The sequence below is a fragment of the Plectrocnemia conspersa genome, unplaced genomic scaffold (assembly GCF_051122295.1).
Source record: "Plectrocnemia conspersa isolate PC_06_02 unplaced genomic scaffold, ASM5112229v1 ptg000014l, whole genome shotgun sequence".
NCBI classification, from domain to species: Eukaryota; Metazoa; Arthropoda; class Insecta; order Trichoptera; family Polycentropodidae; genus Plectrocnemia; species Plectrocnemia conspersa.
Window position 1 is genome coordinate 19,868,742 of NW_028277178.1, and position 20,976 is coordinate 19,889,717.

The 20,976-nt window shown below is 31.0% G+C and overlaps 3 protein-coding genes and 1 long non-coding RNA gene across 6 annotated transcripts in view; 1 reads left to right on the top strand and 3 right to left on the bottom strand.

The window, feature by feature from the left end:
- The window catches only part of LOC148226462 (neuropeptide SIFamide receptor-like), a 26,690-nt gene extending 22,744 nt beyond the window's left edge, over positions 1–3,946 (top strand). Inside the window, exons 2-6 of the mRNA XM_088204534.1 lie at positions 444–650; positions 723–904; positions 2,692–2,948; positions 3,019–3,210; positions 3,279–3,946. Of these exons, the coding sequence (XP_088060660.1) occupies positions 520–650; positions 723–904; positions 2,692–2,948; positions 3,019–3,210; positions 3,279–3,800 (1,284 nt within the window). The 5' untranslated portion in view covers positions 444–519 and the 3' untranslated portion in view covers positions 3,801–3,946. The remainder of the gene's footprint in view (positions 1–443; positions 651–722; positions 905–2,691; positions 2,949–3,018; positions 3,211–3,278) is intronic.
- On the bottom strand, positions 3,791–12,082 carry LOC148226463 (facilitated trehalose transporter Tret1-like). 3 transcript variants are annotated; one of them, XM_088204520.1, is made up of 9 exons: positions 11,696–11,752; positions 9,631–9,695; positions 8,710–8,954; positions 6,243–6,378; positions 5,954–6,182; positions 5,577–5,733; positions 5,131–5,508; positions 4,755–5,053; positions 4,189–4,688 (listed from the first exon to the last, which is right to left on the bottom strand). In XM_088204520.1, the coding sequence occupies exons 3-9, from the start codon at positions 8,767–8,769 to the stop codon at positions 4,337–4,339; spliced, it is 1,611 nt and encodes a 536-aa protein (XP_088060646.1). In that variant the 5' UTR covers positions 8,770–8,954; positions 9,631–9,695; positions 11,696–11,752; the 3' UTR covers positions 4,189–4,336. The 3 variants fall into 3 exon arrangements, with proteins under 3 accessions (XP_088060647.1, XP_088060646.1, XP_088060645.1); XM_088204519.1 differs by having other exon boundaries at positions 8,710–9,695; positions 11,696–11,928; XM_088204521.1 differs by lacking the exons at positions 8,710–8,954; positions 9,631–9,695 and having other exon boundaries at positions 3,791–4,688; positions 11,696–12,082.
- A 1,663-nt stretch (positions 12,083–13,745) lies between these two features.
- Positions 13,746–20,240, bottom strand: LOC148226464 (protein KRI1 homolog). The gene is made up of 11 exons (XM_088204514.1): positions 20,055–20,240; positions 19,700–19,984; positions 19,484–19,635; positions 16,206–16,366; positions 15,977–16,133; positions 15,690–15,902; positions 15,481–15,619; positions 15,339–15,418; positions 14,989–15,273; positions 14,752–14,921; positions 13,746–14,692 (listed from the first exon to the last, which is right to left on the bottom strand). Exons 1-11 carry the CDS (start codon positions 20,164–20,166, stop codon positions 13,795–13,797), a joined length of 2,652 nt encoding a protein of 883 aa, XP_088060640.1. The 5' UTR covers positions 20,167–20,240; the 3' UTR covers positions 13,746–13,794.
- On the bottom strand, positions 16,877–18,664 carry LOC148226465 (uncharacterized). The gene is made up of 2 exons (XR_015812348.1): positions 17,058–18,664; positions 16,877–16,987 (listed from the first exon to the last, which is right to left on the bottom strand). It is a non-coding gene; the product is annotated as an uncharacterized LOC148226465 (long non-coding RNA).
- Positions 20,241–20,976: the final 736 nt, after the last annotated feature.

Below are 20,976 nucleotides of genomic sequence, written 5' to 3' on the forward strand. Positions count from 1 at the left end.
ACATATTTTTTTACAATATAGTTCAAATTTTTGCAATAAAGGTCAACAGAGTATCGAAAAATTCATTTGAATTACGGAACCACCTAAATATGACATCGACTCAAATTGAATCATAACATATCCAATAGACCAAGAGAAATATTATATTATATAATAGATTCTCGCATCTGCAACATATATACATTGAATAGCTAGTACAAAGCTGCAACAACGACAAAATGAATTCGCTTAAAGATAACGTCACATTCGACAAAAAAGCAACTGTGCATAAATAAATGTACTTTATAATTTTCATTAACATCATCAACACGACAACACGAACTGCCGCTCGTATAACCATTTAGAAAGCTGATTTACGTGTATGGCATTCAGCTTTTATATTTAGTCATTGAAATCATTACAATTGACCCCAACAATATATATGTTTATATTTTATGTTTCAGATGGAAAGATGGATTATGACTAAATTCCGGTATTGAAATTCTTGCAAGAATTATAATATCAGATCTATGAGGAATAATGGTCGATGTATTTAACGAAGATTGGCATTTGGAAGATTATGGCTCGGCGAATTACTCAAACGAATCTGACGTTGAAGGCGATCCGGGATTTGTTTTGAAACATGGACTTACAACAACCACTATTTTGTGGTAAAACATAATATGCAATTAATAATATTATATTATATAAACATATTGTCATTTTTTTTATAATTATTACAGTATAGCGTACAGCATTGAATTTGGATTAGGACTACTTGGTAACTGCTTTGTGGTGGCAGTTGTTATACGTTCCCCTAGAATGAGATCACCAACTAACCTTTTTATAGTGAATTTGGCATGTGCCGATTTGTTGGTCAATGTTCTTTGCCTTCCATTCACACTTATAGCAAACTTAATTCCTGGTAAGATTTCTTTAAAATGTGGATAAAATATATTTCATAGATATAATAACTGTTTTCCAGTAAATTTTAAGATCGCGAAAGATACATCAATTTAATTATAAAGTAATAAATAAATAACGTGCTAAGATAAAGGTTATATATTTATATACGGCCAAATAATGTGAAATGCTTATTAAATATTATGTTGTTATATAAAAACACGGTTTGGACGCAAAATTTAATTCAGAGTTTCAAATAATTATTTTATACAAAAGAAAATCTCTTTAATTAAGTACACAAATTCGGAGTAATTTAATTGCTCATTGTTTTATCAAGCATTACGGCTAAATACAGGGCGCGGCAGAGAAACGGGAAATTATAAAAGTCAATTTTCACGGGCAACGCTGGCTTAAGGGTAATTCGACTACATACGCTGTATTTTTAGCACCATGGCATTTATTAACCAAAAATCAATGTACCGGTGCGTTCGCCGTATTTAAAAAATGACGTGGCCACTCAATGGTTATTTCGCAGCCTTTTTGACATCAACCAGTGTCATCTAGTCGTGTCATTAAAATATGTATTAAAAACTTTAAAGAAACTGATTATGTACTGAAAAAAACTTATAAAGAAAAAAGTTTATGTTCACCAAAGAACACTGCCAAATACAGTAGAATCCCCAATAACACGGTAAATTGGATGCCCGTTACTTTATGTGTGAGCCAGCCAAAGGAAAAATATCTTAACACACGCGCCAGATTCGTACGTCCCCAATTTACCGTATTATTGGGGTGTCTACTGTACATATCAGTCACATTTTACTTGTGAGGCCATTCGAATAGTGAGGTCTATATTGCCCTCCTACACAATATTTCCACGCTTAAATGCAAATCTTAAAACATAATCTTTCAATATTGATTTTGTAATTCATTTCAAAAGATATATACAAATAAACCTCGGACACGAATGATTTTTGATGCTAAGAGTGTATAATCTTTATATCTATAAAAACTGACAAAACTGTAGTTACTTAACAAAGAAAAAAAAGTTTGTCACAAACACATAAGAGCAAACGATGCAAACGAAAACCGTGTTGCTGGTCTACTGAAGCCTGCCAACAGTGATTATGGTTATACACGTTGAGAACTATATCGAGCAACAACGCAGGAGCCGAAGAAACAACAACTAGACTTAATTTTTCAATACACTATCACCTTTTTGTGAATCGAGATGATTTTCTTACATCTTTACGAATCAAAAAACGATAGTTTTAGTGTCAAATTGATAATATATTGAAGAAGTGCAAAGAAATCAATCTGACAGCCTTTCAAAATAAAGTAATTTGTATTACCTAGATCACAGTTCTTCAACCTGGGTTCCGTAAATTTTTATAAGGGTTCTGGATTTATGAGACTTTATTCATAAAGCAAATATCTATAACTGCTAATAACTAAAACTATTCTTAATAATTGTGTTAAAAATTGTAAATGTTATCAAAAGGCCATTGAATGCATTCATTTTCACCCTATTATTTAAAAATATGGGTAATTTACATAATATAAATTTAGGGTTCTTTGAAAAACTATAAAGAGCTCCAAAGACTGTAGAAGGTTTAAGACACTCTGATCTAGATGAACGAAGAGTTGTATAATTCTAACGTCTAAATAAACCGTTACTTTTAAAAAACTAAAACTCTCAGTCACATCTAGTATTTATAGTATTATAAATTTATTTTTTTGAAATAATATTATTTTCTATAAAAATTTGTTTGGAAGCTTTCTTACTGTGTTATTTTGACATTCTTACAGCTTGGGTACTCGGTAGAATAATTTGCAAAGGAGTTGCATACTTTCAAGGCGTCTCAGTATCAGCTTCTGTGAATACTCTACTGGCAATATCACTGGAAAGATGCAAAGCGATCAGTTCACCGCTCAGCGGTTCTATGACTACTCGTTCTTGCCGTATAGTAGTCACAATAATATGGATTTTCGCCCTGAGCATCAATTTACCTTGGATCGTAGTCTTCACCTTAGAGCCAATTGGTATCACTGGAAGTAAAGCACAAGTGTGTCTAAACTTAATCAATTATAATGCTAATATAATTATGAGAATTCTTATTAATTCATTACTTTCAGATATGCACGGAACTCTGGCCGAATCAAGAGAGTGAAAAGTTCTTCTTCATATTTGCTAATTTGGTTGTATGCTACTTGTTTCCATTATTTGTCATATTGGCATGTTACATACAAATGTGGAGAAGGGTGTCTCTAAGACGAATGCCCGGAGCAGTCGGTGGTCAAATTATTTTAAATAGAAGTAAAGTTAAGGTATTAAAATATAATACTATATTTATAGCTTGAATCTATACTTTTTTTGATAATAGTTTTTATTTTAGGTTTTAAAGATGTTGTTTGTCGTCGTAGTAACGTTTGCTCTCTCGTGGCTACCGCTATATGTAGTGTTCTTTATAGTCAAATTTGGTTTATCGGCAGATTTAAAACCCGATCATATCATCATAACTCTAATACCGATGGCTCAGTGGTTGGGTGCTTCTAACTCGTGTATAAATCCCATTATATATGCATTTTTCAACCGAAGGTTCAGAGCTGGTTTCAAAGCCATAATCACATCCAGATCCTGCTGCAGCACTTTACAACACGAAAAATATAATTCTTGTTATCAATCCTGCGATAATAGATTGAGAAGTATCAATTTGACTGTTATAAAGAACGACAAGTTTGAACCATCCTATAAGAAGAAAATCACAAGATCAAAAAGTGCACACATCGACTTTAATATTTCAAATAACATGGGGCAGAGGAGCAAATCTATTAATTTGTCTGAAAATGTCGACATACCAATGAGGATTATTAAACATAAGAATGAAATAAAACACAACGGAGCAAGTAAGGTGTAAATAAAACATGTATGAAGGATTTAAAGAATAAATATAAATAATAAAATTGAACCCACGTGCAGTAAGACAGCATAATATATATACAAATATATTATTTATATATGTTAATATTTTTTTCCTAAGGAGTATCAAGTTTTCAGCGTATAAATAAATATCTAGAATTTCGTTTCCTGTTTGTAAGTTCAATTGTATACATCATTACATAAAGCAATTTGTAAAACATTGGTATATTATAATAAAAGTGATTTAAATTTCTTTATGTACATATATAATAAATAATCTCACTATTTTACATAATTATATTATCTATGTGATACTTTTGTAATATAAAATTATGATTTGTCGCAAATTCAACGTTTCAATTAATACTATAATAAATGTTTATATATTTTTCTATCAATAATTTTATTATATGTGTGTACATTGAAAAATTTGTTAACAGTAAGATTTATTTTTGTATGTAACGACATTGTCTCGTCATTGAAATAAATTATTTATAATGAATATTAAGTACAATGTAAATTAACAATAAATCTTCATTTCAAAGTATTAGAAATAGTCGTTAGATTTTCTGAATTATTGTACACGTCAACTTTATTATGTTTACTCTTGAAAAACAATCGTTTAATTGCTTTAGTTAACGGATCGCTTGCTACAATTTGCACTTTATCTTGCATAAAGTATTTTTCTATTTCTTCGAAACTTTTGCCTTCAGTTTCAGGTAAATATAAATATAAAACTATGAAATTTATAATGCTGATCACACAATAAAACCAAAGCACACCGTAGATTCCCAAGGAAGTTTCCAAATTGTAATAGGTTTTAGTTGCGACGAATCCTATTATGTATGCAATGGCTGCTGTTAAACCGCACGCGTAGCCTCGTCCCCTATGAAATAATAATAAATGTTATGAATTGCTTTTGTATGGTTACAGAAATTAATAATAGTCATACCTCAGCGGGAATATTTCAGATACAAGCATCCACGGTATAACACAAATTCCAGAAAAACCAAAGACATTGTATAACGCAAATAATGACATCGCCATCCAAGAATATTTCAGTGTTAGAGTATTTTTTATATTGTACGAACTTGTATTTAACGGTATGTGTGAGTATGCATATAGACCTAATAAAAACGTACATAACGAACAAGCAAATAATGACAACAAAAGTAATCGTCTCTTCCCAAAAATTTTAATTAATGGTATCAAAATAAATACGCAAACTAAAGCTATGCTACCGGTGATTACCTAAAACATATAAAATATGTAGATGCAAAATATAAGTAATTTTAATATGATATTATAGACAACATAAAAAATCTTACCGTTGCAAAATTAGCATCAATTGGAAAGCCGAAGCATTTAAAAATATTAACCATGTTTGGTCTTGTCGGTAACAAGCCAACTAGATGGTAAGAGAAAAACAAATATATTATTAAAAGCAATGGTCTTAGCATTTCCTTTCTAGTGATGTCTTTTAACAAAGTCATAATTCGATCCTTCAGTCCTTGATCTTTATGCGAACATTGCATCGTAGGAATTTTGCATATATGGCACATAGCACTGTTCTGTTGATAAATTATCAAGTCATCGAACTCTTTTTGTACATCTTTAGGTTCCACCCAACCTCTGATCCAACATAAAGCTTTTAAAGCCTCTCCTTCTCTTCCTTTCGATAACAACCATACGGGAGTATCTGGAATCTAAAAATTCAAGAGTTTAGCAATATAATTACATAAATTGAAAAAATTAAGCATACAATATAGCTGACCAATATAATAGATAGAAAGGTTATTAACGGGATGGACAAACAAATAGCTGCAGCGGTACGCCAGTCGAAACAAGTACCCAGCAAATACGACAAAAATACTCCAAAAGTAACACAAAATTGAGATAACGTTGTTAGCATGCCTCTCATTGATGGATGACTGAAAAGTACAAATAATTGTTATTTCAATGTAAAGATAAAGAACCTAGAGATTCTGAATAAACTGTATCAATAGGTACCACTGTATCTATAAAAAATATACACATACAGTAGGCTACTGCACTTTTATGTAAGCAAGTCTTTTGAATTCAAATCTTTGTCATTAAACTATTAGACCCCGTCCATATATTAAAACATAAATTAAAGAATTCTTATTTTACCTTATTTCTCCTATGTAAGTCATTATGGGAGCTTCCATTATACCCGTTCCGAGTCCAAGTAAACCAAAAGCTACAAACACAGTTGCTGTATTTGCAGCAAAATACAATATCAACCATGCTAGTATATGCGGTATGTTGGCAATCAATAAAGATCTCTTCCTACCAAAAGGCTCTATAAGTGCACCAGACATCAAACTGCCAATAGGTTGTATTATAAAAGCGATGCTTCCTGTGATATACAAAATGTATCAATATATATATTAACATTTATTATAAGCTATTATCTCACCAAACCACGAGGCTTGTTCTTCCGTAAAAGATAAGGGACCCTCAGCTCCCAAAAGTGCTGGTATAACAATAGTTGAAAAACTCATGGAAATTCCCAAATCCAACATCATGAGATTTTGTGTTGTGCCTGCTAAAATCTTTAAAATATGATGCAAAAAATGTTTTATTCACTTTAAATAATAATAATAATCAAGGAAGTTATATAAAATAGATGGTTTGTAAAACTGAAGCATGGGATTACGAGCGCAAAAAGCAACATATTGAACTGTAAGTATGATTAAATTCACATAGCTAAGCTTAAACATATATGTATAAATTGGCGGTACTATTTGGCGGTGATTAATGAAAAGTAAAAAATAAGTAGTGGTTAATTTTGTTCTCCTACCTCACCTATTACAACTATATATATTTTAATTAATGTCACGAAACTACCCGTTAAATATGAGTCACAATTACTTGTTAAAAGTATAATAAAATTAATTGCTATAATTATTTATCATGCAAGCAGTAAACAAACGCACGTGCCGATCGCCTTTTTGGGCGAATTAGGACTATTCGCAAATGCACCTTTCAAATAGATTTAAACAAAGAAATGCGACGTCGATGCCAATAATTTGAAATGCAATGTCGATAGGAGTGCCTACCAAGTACCCGAATTACAAGTGCTCAGAGACAGCGTTGTCAAATCTCCAGCTGAATAGTCGTTACGTGAAGTAACAGATAATAGCATTGTCTGTTTTTGATCCGAAGCATGCAATTGGCCAAACGGTCGAGTGTAGAAAAGAACAAAACACCCAGGGATGTCATTGGGGGGAAGGGCAGATTCGAGCATTTGTCAAAAGGCAAAAATTCACGGCAAATGCAATAAAATCGTGTCGGCACCGTCGCAGTGGGAACGCTCGATAACGAGCGTTCCCACTGCGACGGCGCGGAGCATTTTTATTGCTTTTGACGTGGATTTTTGACTTCTGAGAAGGGATAATTGTTTTTTGAGCTCTCCTATTGGTCAAAATTCGGTTTAGATATGCTTAATTACAAGGTATTTTAGGCGGAGTCAGATATTCTTTAATAAATATGTTTTAAATTATATAAATTAATAACTATATATTAAAAAAATAAAGTTAGGTAGAAGAGACAATTTAAAAAAAATGAATTTAAAAATCGTAGACATATTATTATTGTTATCATTTTTTTACGCTGCCAAAATATTTTGATTTTATTAATACAGCTAAATTCGAAGTCCATAAATTTTACGACTCTACAACCCTGCTAATTACACAAATCATATGTGATTTCAAAACTGTTTAGCTAAGTTGTCCTCTACGACCCTGAAGAATAAAAATAATAGAAGATCAGAATTAAAATAATGAATGATCATAATTATATTATTCAGGGTCAGAATAAGTATCAAATGGCTAGAATAAAAAACATACGATCAGAATAAAATTATTGGACGATCAGAATTAAAATATCGGGCGATCATGTGAAGCGAGCGAGTGTTGGTTAGAACATTGAACACCCCATGAATAACTTTCAACGAATCTATTTAATTATATATAGGACGCGAAGCTATTCAGAGCGACGAATGAAGCGGGAATAACGATAGAGCGGCAGCGGATACCACGCTTGGCTGGTTTTGCTCACATCTGAAAATGTTACAACTCAAACCAAACAAGTTGGCCCAAAAATACCTTGACAATGTATTATTGTGCTGACCATCTGTTAACGTAAAACTAACATTGAGGTTAAAATACAGATCATATAATATAAATACTAGCTGTTCTTTATAAATACTGACCAATGAACTATAATAAATACTGACTAAAAAAAAATACTCTGAACATCTGTTAAAATAATATTTACTATTTAAAATAAATTCTGACCAATTCAATTTAAATTCTCACCATTTAATATAAATTCTGAACAATTCATATAAATTCTGACTATCGAATATTTATTTTGGCCGCCTATATTCTGACCCATGAAAAATAAATTCTGACCCGAAAAATACGATTTTGTAATTACTTTAGACTTGCGTCATCATTGCAATTAAACAAGGAAGTAATTAATAGTTCAGCGAGAAAAATGCATTGACATTTGCTTAATCTAATATTTACACACATAAAATCATACGTTTTATATATATTCAATTTTATATTCCAAATGCAAATACAATATTATTATCACATCTCGATGAGAATGATAAATATTATTTACACAATTGATAAATAAATTAGGTTATTATGTAAAAATAAAGTGGATATTTTAATATTAATTTTATATCTAAAATTTCTGTGAAATGGTTATTTCATATCTATGTAGCTTATTTGTAACATAAATGTAATTAACTTTAATTGTATGTAATACTAATTAATTAGTTACTTCTATCGCTAATTTATTTCTACTGGCTATGATCAAAAGTATATAAAACCTGTTAGATAATAATTTAGTAATCCATGTTTAGTTACCTGCGATATAATAGACTTTATAGACTGCGAAGGCTCAGTTGCGATAATCTCGTTATTCATTTTAATACTTGTGATTATCTATTTGTCACACGATTTAATTTAATGGTATTATGCTGTATATATATTTAACGCTTCGTTGTTGTTTTTATTATCTTCCGTTGCATCGCCGTTCCGCATCAGAAATGAAACGCGTCCGTTGCCATTTGTAAACTAGCAGTAACTGGATAGTTAAGTAAGTGAGTTAGCTGCAAATGATTTAGAGCGATTTAGAGATTTTAAATGTGATGCTTTTAAAACTTTGGTAATAAATTCAGTGTTTAATATTATAGTATTAATCAAACAATCATAGTATAAATTAATCGAGATATAATTTAGACATCGAATGCCATTAATTTACCGAAACAAAAACAGGACGTCCCAAGAAATATCCCGATACAAAGTTTAACAAAATAAAATTAGTATAATAGTCTTTTGTCATCTAATATGGCGTCCATTTTTTGTGAATGGCCACAAAGAGTTAAGGATGATTGCAAATATGAGATAAGGAAGTAAGCGTTTAATTATAAATTAGCATATAAGTCGAAAATTAAAAAAACTTCCATTTCTATGCAACGCTTTCTTTTTTATCATATATTTGCAATCATTCGTCACCTTTCTCTATCTTCAATTGATAAAAAATTGAACTTTTCGTAATTATATACATACACAAAATGGATGCTTATGATGAACTCTACTAATACGCTATTAAACATAAAAAATAAACAATGTTTTTATGAATACCAAAAAATTCATATTTATAATATTTTAATACATAAAAACAAAAACTTAAATTTAATATTTTTGCATTATACTATTATCTTAAAATTTTAGTTGATTTAAGTATTAAAAAAAATCTATTGAAAAAATGAAAATGTAGCTTACCCCCTTTTCTCCTGATAGTATCAAACGTCAGGTGTTATAATGTACTAAGTGCTCTTTTGCTGTTGCTAAAAGATATATTTAACAAATTGTTTTATAATATATTATAGTTATTTCGTACTTTTTTCGTGATATCTTTTCAATAACAACAAAAGAATGAAAATCAAGTACATATTTAATATACACAATTTCAATGCAAACAATTGAGTAAAATATCTAAAAAATCAAACTTCTGTTTATTTAAGTAAATCACAACTAATGAAATATTTTTTCCGCTATAAAATTAGATATTGGAAAAATACCATGCACGTGTATTAAAAAAATAAATATTTTCCATCATCACCATTATGTAAGAAATTGCCTTCATTAAATATTACAAATGCATATGACCAAATATACCAGTTTTGCTACTAACAGTGGTTACAAACAATTGGGTTGTACCTAAACCTTTTCATATTGTAGGACTGAGTTTATCTATGAAATATTCTAGGTCAAGGTGCACTATAAAACATACATACTTTTTCTATTCGTTCAATAGCAAAATACAAACATGACTCTTGACATAATATCTTAAAACATACAACAACGCATTATCATCTATTAATAAATTCAATACATATTTTTAAATAATATCAAATTAAATACCATATTACCAATTTAAAATTTTAATAATATTAGTGGGGTAAAATATTATCATAATTATGTCACATCAAATATTATATTCACTATCGTATATTTTTTCATTTCAAAATATAAACATATTTGTTATAAATATTATTAAAATAAATGTTAATAATCACTAATAAAAATCAACATTCTGAATGATTTATTGCATTCATAATTATGTTCATTGTGATGTCAAACGTAATAGATTCAATAATATAACTATTCTTAAGGTAATATATGTATGTACATCTAGCTAGATAGATTAACTTGGCTATAAAATTGATTAACACTAAAAAATAAATTAAAAATGCAAAAAATATGTATTTTATATGAAAGCTAATGTCTGTTTAAATATCTGTTTCGGATAGAAAGGATGACAAATGTTTTTAAAAAACCGTTTTGCAAAGAGTCACGTAAATAAGATAATACAGCAGTAAGAAGTTTCTAGAGAAAAGCCAAAATAATTAAGATATATGTGATGCATAGTCGCCCTATTATTGACTGTTAAATGTACGCTTTCTTTGATGAAGCAGATTATTTTTTACCGGGTGGCCCTCTATAAACAAAACCATTGCGATCAAATCGTGAAAAAATTTTGTTAAGCGAAACGATAATGATTTTCAAAATTCTGTTTTGACATTGTTTACATATTACTCTTAGATATTCTAATATAACAATTTGTTCATAAAACGAGAAAGAAGTAAAAGTATTTCAGATGTAAAAAATGTAATAAAAATATTAAAAGAGAAGTAACTGATTTTCTCTAGCATTTAAAATATCGATTAACTTTTACGTTTTTATGTGTTTCGTAAAAGTCAAAATTATAATTTCCCAAAATATGTAAAAAAAATTGGGAAGCAAGCTTTTCCAAAATGTAATTAAAAGTGCATCGAACGCAGAAGCCGTACGTTTCATGTTACAAAAAAACGCATTGCCACATAAAGTGACATGTGATATTAAGTACGCAATATCCTCATAAGTAGGCGATAAAAATAAATATTAATTTCACACTAGTCGAAAATTACTGATTATGTGTACCACAAAGTAAACTTAAATCTTTTTTCATTACTATTTATAAATAAGTTCTTAAAATTTACAGTAAAAATAAGGGATATATGAATCTGTAAAAATCTGAATTTTTAGAAAATATGAAACATAAATTAACAAACCTAAAAATAGTATTTTTCAGTTACAAACGTAAACTTGAAACAAAAAATATTTTTAAGAATTCCTATGATAAATTGCAATATATAGTGTACTTTTTAATATTATATCGGTGTTTCATAAAATGGTTTGGTGATAAAAGTCTAGCAGAAAAAAGCTTAGTATGATTAAGGCGCACGCGAAAAAGGCGTAAATGATAAAATTGGCACACGTAGATATAAATATATTTTGTCCTTACCTAGCTGGACAAAGGTTGACGTGAAGTGGGAAGCGACTGCTTTCTCAGTCGAAGCTTAGCATAGCCCTATGGATGAACTCTCGTGTATTCTAGGTTGAATGTATCTGATAAAGTTTATTGTTAAACGTTCCTATCGGATGTGAATTGTGTGCGCTATATATGCGCTTATGTACGCTTGGTCGAGATGGGAAAGTTTCTTTGCTCTGGCTCCTTTCGAGACGTGCACAAACTGCGACAATTTAAGAACGGAATTAGATTTGTTTATTTGTTTCTTTCTTATAATAATCGTTGCGTGACCGTTGCAGTTTGAACAGCTGGGGATTTGACAACGCTGAACTTGTCGTTCCGCATACAACCTGCTGCACTGTCAACGCAATACATTATTGTGTGTTTGTAAAGGCGCAAAACAGCCGTTGTTGATACATTTAATAATACTAATCACTCGGAATCTCTGAACGTCATGTACAAATAAATTCACTTCTCAGCATAACAATTGCACTAGTCTGCGTAATAGCATTTTTTTATTGCGCTTGTAACGTATATATACGACAAGTCCTTTTCTCACGATCAATGCGTATTTAAAATAAATGCTTTTTATTTAGCCGGGTGGTCCATACAATTTTAAATATTTTTCATTAAACTTAGTTCAACTATTTGTGTGGCTATTTTATAGTTTAGCGTTTTTTTCTATATGAGATTTTTCGCACAAGCTTTCAAGCACAAAACATTTACATCCATGGTTACTATTTTGCATCTGAAAGGAAACTAAAATTAATTTTAGAAATATATAAATTCGTATAACTATACTAATTATATGATCATTAGCTAGTGTATTTTTTAACGTGTTAAATTTTAAGAACATATTCACATTAGAAATACCCCGCATAAAAATATAATTAGTCATTGCATATTAGTGCTTCTAAAACTTCCATAACATTAATTTTGAACGTGGATTTGGCAAGTGTTATGCTTATGGTCCATAATTGTTACATGTGGGTATAACTTCAATGACAAATATGTAAATACATTTATCCTAAATACAATGATTTATGCTCTCAAACCAGAGGTCAGACTCCAAAAATCCTAAGATAATATCAATTGAAAAGATGATTTATGAGTCTTATTATAAATTGAATACACTTATTATGTATGTAAGCGAAACCAAGTATGAATATAATAAACTTTAACCTTTTGGTAAGGTAGCCAATACGGGAAAAATTAAAAATGTTAAATTCTTATTAAAAATTGAAATTATGTATGTAGAGCATAAATATTAATTAACTAATACCAAGCACGAAGAAATCAGAACAAATACTTGCATTTCTCTAAATTACATTTAAAATTTTTTAGGTTCTCTCAAGTATCATTGGTTGATAATCCATAACGATAAATTAACATAATAGGGTGACGACCCTTTTTTAAATATTTATGGAACCGAAAAAGTTTAAACCGTAAATAAATAAATATACGCAAATAACAAAGACATGTCGCTTAGTTCTAGATATATCTACCTGCCAACGAAGAAAGTTTTTTTACAATAAAATTTAAAAAAATAAGTAATTAAAACAAAGTTATCAATCGCTATATAGTCTTACTTAGACACAAATTACGGATACCCGAAACACTGTCGAAAACATAATGGGCAATAAAAGCGTCACTGACGCATGTCTACCGAAAGATGATCGCCAACTATTGCCTTTGGGAGAAATCTGCCTTTAAATTTAGTCATCAAAAAAACCCTGAGTTATCATGATAAATGAGCTCTCCCCGGCTTGATTCAAATAAAAATCATATTTTTTTGATAAGACATGCTTCTTTATACTCTTGTCTGCAACACAGAAAAAACGCCATTCTAAGGCAACATGCTAAGGAAATACTAAAAAATCGACGTTATATTTCATTAATTGAAATGGTGCACCTGACGCACCATCCGAGTAATATAACGCCAAGCGCTGGTGAGTCCTACTCACACGCACGCAAACGAGCGCAAAGGGATAATGGAAGTCCATGGGAAAACATGGATAAGTAAAATTATAAAAACACAAATATAAATATAAAATATTTATTAACCATGAAAATATTTACAATAATATAAATGATCAATGTTTCTTAAATTTCATAAAACTCCTGTATTTCTTAGGATTCAAACCAAATGCCTTGAGTCTCTCATCGGTCAATTTACTTGCAATTCCATTTTCATATTTTTTGTTATTATGATAATTTTTCTGCTTATGTTTTATTATGCCTTTAGATTTTATTTTATGTAATTTTTTATCTGCATTTTCTTGAGATAATGCTTCTTTTGCAATGTCGCTTTCACCAGAATTCTGTGGCTTCTTCTTCCTTCTCCTTTTAGATTTAGGCAATTTTTCAATTTCTTCACTGACATCATTCTGGTCAATATGCATCGAATCTTCATTGCAAGATTCTGAAACATGTTTCCTTTTCTTGGAAGATTTAGTATCCGTCGATAAACTGTTATCAACATATTTTTCAACAAGCTTTTTCTTTGAAGCAGTTTTATTAACTGGTTCACTAACATTGTTGTCATCTATTTTCAAAACATTTTCCCCAGACACATCCTTAATAACTATTTTATGTTTTTTCTTCTTTGAAACATTTTCTTCGACAATAAAACCATTAACTTTTTCATTAGATTCTAATGAAGTGTCTAGATTGTTATCCACATTTTCTTCAACAGGCTTTTCCTGTTTGCGTTTAATTTTTTTTGAAACGCTTATATTTTCATCAGTTTTATTTGCTGAATTGTCAACGCTATTTTCTTCTATGTTTATTACATCTGCTTCAGACACATTCTTATTTTTCTTCTTCTTTGAAACATTTTCATCTATGACATTTTCTTCAACAGTAAATCCGTTTATTATTTCTTTAGATTCTAATGAAGTATCATGCGTTTTACGTTTCTTCTTGTTTTTCTTCTTCTTCTTTTTGGTAACATTTTCAGTGATATCAACATCTTCAGCATCAGCATTTTCCCTAAAATATTAACAATGATATAGTTTAAATAATAAATACATATTTATAAATAGACTTACAATTCATGTGGTTTAAATAAACTCGGTAAAATTTTCATTTTTAAAGCTATATCGTTAGCTTTCTTTTCATAGATCTTTTGATCGTTTCTCTGCAAATGTTCCGGTCTATGCGCCAAAGTTTTTTTCAATGAATACCACCTATTTAATTCTTTATCATCAGCCATCAAAATCTATGCAAAATATACAGCTATAAAACACATTCATAGTGCATTACAACATTAATATAAATCTTAATACCTCTTCAAGAGACAATCCATAGTTACACGCAGGCACTTCACGATACTTGAAACGGCACGGTAAATCTCCGATGATATCCTCACAATCTAACTTATAATACTCATCGACGTATTGTGAAAGTGTTTTGTTAAGGTTTTCCGGATTGTATAACGGTTTTTCTCTTTCGAGAGCTTCTGAAAACTTTCCTTTACGCTTCCTCTTTCGTTTATTTTTACCTTCAATCGTATCTTTGAGCTCATCTAGAAGACTCTTCTTTGGAGCAGCGGCATTATAATCACAATCCATCTAAGAGTATGATATAATAATATAAGTATAAAATATTACATAAATAATTTTGACATTTAACATACATTGAAATTTTCATCTTCACAGTGCAATTCAGATTCTTGAACTTCATTGCCTCCTTCCTTTCCCCATTTATCCCAGTTTTCTAAATAAATTAATATTTTTAATAATAATATAAGAATTATGCATGATTTTCAAATATATTACCAATTCCCAACTCTTCATCCAGTTCTGGAAACGTAGGTTTTTTCCTATCAACGTCATGGTCGTAATATTCTTCATCGAAAATTTCATGCATACGGCGATCATGTTCCTCTGGATCAAAATCTCCTTCAATATCTTCATTCTATAATTCAAAAATATATTTATCAATAACTATTAATCGACTACATACAAAAAATAAAATATCTGCATACATTGAATGCCAATTCATCGTTCCCGGTAATTTCCTTAATTTTAGTTATTTTTTCTTGAATCTCTTTTAACTTCAACGATTTCATACGACTGATTTCCTCCTTTTTCTTTAATTTCTCTTCAGTTTTTCTTTCTTTAATTTCAGCTCTTTTTTGGGCTCTCTTATCGCTCTTTTGCCGCATAGTATGTTCTAATGTGCGCGGATATTGCTTAATCTTTAAAAATAAAACAATATTTATCAAGAAATTGAAATATTTAAACGTATTTAACTGTATTTTAAAAATCTTACAAATTCTTGATCAGGTTCTTCAAATCTAAAATTAAATTTGTGCTCGAATTCAGCTTGTCTTCCGATAAGTTGTTCATCTTCCGATATATTATCTTCACTGTCATTAACTATTTCTTCATAACTTGGAATCTTTTTTGTGAACGTTGGATCTTTAAATCTAAATATATAAATAGATATACATATATAATTATAATTCTATATGTTTCATTTAAAGCAATAATTTTCAAACCTCTGATTTAAAACATAATCTCTCAAAAAAGCTTCATCTTTATCTAATAGCGGATTGGACCAATATTCTCGGAGAGGTTTCAATTCTGATTCTACAGCATCGTCATTTAAATGTTGAAATTGGCCTTTTAGCCATTCACGATAACTCTTCTCCTCCTCTTCCTGAAGACATACACATAAAATAATAATTATTGAAAACTATTTAGATGTACAAATTATTAAATTTAATGATCGTAATACTGTGCAATCGTCTCAGACTGTACCAATTAAAAAAAATAGCTCGCTGATATGAAATATGGGAGTTTAGTAAATTAAAACCCAATCTATCATCAGATCCAGATTTCATGCATAAAAATGACACTATTCTCAGATAGGAGATAAGACAATTCGAAATAACATATAGCTTTATTTTAAGTAGTGGTTAAATTATTTGAAGTTATACTAAGATCTGCTTGTTCTATCGTCAATCTTTTAACATGTCAATAAATGACAAGGTGTGATAAAAGTGAATACATAAATGGTTTTGGGACATTTTTTTATTATTATTAGAAACACTCAAAAGAGTACATACTTGGCCACTTCATCCTCGGGATTATTTTTAAAAACAAGTCAAAAATAATCATCTTCTTTTATTGCGATTTATTATGCGATATGTTATGAAAATGACGAAAAAAATCAGTTGAAAGTTATTTATTCATAATTATTATACACTTATTACACTTTTAAAAATTATATTATTAAGATTAGAAGTTGCCTCTTTTGCCGTTTCTTTTCATCCAAATTCTAAAAATAACAAAGAAATACATATTTGTATGTATACGTAATGTTTGTTGTCAAATAAAAAAAAAATTACCTTATAATACAGTATAGTGATTTTTGAAACAAGGTGCTACGCATAAAGCAATCATGCATTCTGAACAATGGTAGTGTGTGTCTCTTCTAATTTTTTTTCCATTCGTGTCCCTATTTTTTGAACACATGACACACCATCTAATTGGATTTCGTTGGGTTGTAGTCTGAGGGAACACATCTGGAAAGTGTCTTTCGGTCAAGCGGCAGGGTTGTGACTCAAAAGGGGTGTCTTCCTTGCGGCTTTTTTCAATCATTGGCAAATATTTGTTGACAATTTCTTCTATCACGTTCATTCGGAAATACAAATGACTCAAACGGCCTCCATTTTTTTTTGTACAAAACAAATCCATTCCATATACTCAATTCTAGAGTGAAAAAAATTTTTTTGTAGTACTTTTATCCTCGGCATGGAACAGTCTGCTAAATGTTGGTCAACTCGATCACCCCGCCCATTGTTTCATTGTATTCTATTATTGCACGTAGTTTCTCAATTGCTTCAGTTTTTTTTTAGTGGTTACTATTTCATTATTATGCACAGTGGACAAAACAGTGACAACCTTTTTGTCTCTCCATTGAAGCACCATTATTTTGCCCTTTTGATACGCCACTGTCTCACCTTTTTTAACGTTTTACGTTTTAGTTATGGAGGCATCCCAATTCGTGTGGTTCTTTCTGTACCTGTCTGTCAATCTTGAGGCCAGTAATTCGGCCAAATCTGGAGACGTGTAGTTATTGTCAGTAGTCAAGCAATAACCCTTGTCTACCGATGTTTTCGTAAGGCTCATTACTACCGGTTTTGCCATTTGTAGGTGCGCAAAATCTTTGTCTATGATGCTACCTTTTCCCGTATATATTATGGTATTCCATACATATCTAGATTTGGATTCACAGAGCATGTACTGACGGCAGCCCAATCTGCCCTTATATTGCAATAAACTTTTATCTATTATAATATCACGTTCTGGCTTGTAAAGTTCTTGAAACTTTTTCAGTAACATATTATGAATCGTCCAAATTTTATTTAGTTTGGAATTAGCGTGTGTTTCTAGGTCATATGCGCTCTTGTCGGAGAAATGTAAATATTGTTTGATTTTGTTAAATCTCCAGTTTGACATTGTTTTTCCAAAAAATGGTGTTTGTAAAATCAGTCTTTGTGATCAATTGAATTTTTCCCTGGGTTTCTTGTTTATCGCTTGTAAAACGTGGAGAGCAAGAAATACTCTGGATTCAAAATTGGAGTCCAAGCAGCTGTTCATGTTGATGGTGCTGTGGCGACCACACAAGCAAAAAACTCGCTTTCGAAAATGCAACATCCGATTTCTCGAGTTCTACGAAGCGACTGCTAGGAGATCGATGCAATCTTGATTAGCCAGCAAGCGTGCAACCCCTAAAGGATAAAAGCCCGGACTCCGATGAGGAGAGGGCAGACAGCCAGCGATGCAGACGATCTACCAGCAGCCATCAGGAGGAATCAGCCATGCGCCATCACCGACAGACCTGAAGATCATTCCTGGAACTCCCGAACTACCAGCCGCTCGAAGAGTCACACCTGACACTCACCGCACGCAGCCACAAGAGCCCGGAGCATCATCTACAGCTATCACCACCTGCGCCACCTTCACTGCAGTCGGGAGAAATGTCACGCCGTTAATCGTCCACTTGTCACATGTAAATATCACTTAATAAAAAGTCCATCTAGATTCACACAAGTCTCATTGGCCGCGAGTTCAACCACCCCTAGGGCTAAGCCCCCTAAAGTGCATTGATTAGTTTTTCATTGGCATACCGATTTGTTTCCACGCAAATATAATTTGTTAATTCATCAGGACCAACTGCTGTTCAAGACGACTTGAACAGCAGTTGGTCCTGATGCTTCGCTTGAATCTAATTCCGACGATGATGAGGAATATTCCATATTTTGTTCAGATTCATTTTCAGATGATTCAGATTCGCAATCCGGTTTTACAATAAAAAAAATGCCAGATCAAATTTACGATCTGATTGTAAATCTCGCAACAGTCACAATAAAATCACAGGTAGTTGTAATAAAATTACAATCAACGAAAACTAACACTCGAATAACAAATATTTATGTGTGAAAATGTGTATAGGTACTGAAAACCGATAGAATTGAAATAAATGACGATACGTACTCCGCTATGTGAAGGGACAAACTAAATTTTGGTTATGATTTTTGTGGATTTTACACAAATATATTTTACCATCTGGATTATAATACAGTTCTGAATGAACAGATTCTCTGGGAAAATATTTAAAACTTAGTTTTTATTTTGTTACCTAATTTATGATGACATCCAGAAATAAAGCAAATATATTCGAATTGTCTTTGATAATTTCCGCAGTCCATGGAAGTGGGTGAAATGAAAGCAATATGAACAGAGACGTCTAATAAACTTAGTATTTTACCTCTTCTGTCTTTGATTTGTTCTTTTTAACAAACAGTCCGCCTAATTCATCTGAATCTCTTTCATCGTTGTCATTAACAATTTTTTGGAAAGTATTTTTAATTTCATTCTGTTCTTGCACGTAAGTCGGCGAAGCTGGACGTTCTTCTGCTTCTGTAAACGTAAATATTTTAATAGACTTATATAAACAGCAATACAGGTGCAAAAACAATCCCACCTTCTTCTTCGTCGCTTTTGTGCTCATTTAAAATCAACTCTCTGTTGTAATCACGAATTTTCATAGGTTTATACTTTTCTTTTTTGTCCTTTAATGCATTTCCCGCTTCAGCGTTGAAAAATCTAATATCCTTATCATAAATCTTCGGATCCTTATTCTTCAAACACGACAGCGTCTTAAAAAAGTCCTTTTCGAACTCCTCTGTTAACTCTACGTCTTCGTCGTCGTCCTCGGAAGAGCTCGAGTCTTCGGAGCCGTCGAATTTGTCTCCATATTTGTTTTTCACTATAATCAATACAATATTTTATTCAGCGTTTGCAATTTAAGCAATTGTTGAACATAAATATAACCTCACATTTTAAGAGTTCCTCTTTTCTCCTGAGCGTGTCGTACTTCTTGGCATATTCAGATTTATTGAACGCTATGTCATCGTCCGAATTATTATCGTCAAACAAAACGTTAGACATTGTGAAAAAATCTACTCCGCCATGTGAGTTTGACAAAACGGCCGAGCTAGCAACGCAACTGTCAAATAAATGTTGCCACTCCTAAAAAAATATTAAACAAATATACCTATTTTTTAAATTATATTTTTTATTTCTTCTATCTAAAACAATAATTCATTTTAAAAGATGAACTTACATTTTAAATAAGGTCTTTTTAATTTTATTAAAAAATGTATATAAAAAGTTTCGCAATTCAAATGCCTTAAGACGCAAACAATCAGTTAAATATTGTTTTATTTACCTTATTATGTTTAAAAATAATTATTTTTTTGTATGTAGTTCCTATAAAAACTGTATAACATATCAGATATAAGTTAATCGTCTTTTTAGCGTTTTAGTTATTCATTTGCGAAAAAGCTATAACTTTCTTTAGCGGAAACCTAAAAATATTTGAGGTTGAAAGGCGTTGGCACACTGCAGTGGAAGTGAAACGAATCCGGAATGGAACCAGACCGATACAAAGCGCTAGCGGACAGCGAAACTATATATCATGTTTTTGAATGACTCATCGCACTCCGCACGTGGACTAATAGCGGACCGAATACATTTCGCTGGATGTCCGCAACAAGTTTGCGCGTGTTAACAGATTTTCGTAATTTCGTTCGTATTTAAAAATGAACAATTTAATTTAAAAGCTTATTGAGGCTGGAAGAGAACGAGCATTTTTGTATGATATGATTCACAATGATTATAAAAATAATTTTAAAAAGACATTGGCCCGATTTCCTTTGAGATTTCTCTCCAGGTCAACATATTTTTAAAATTGTCTTT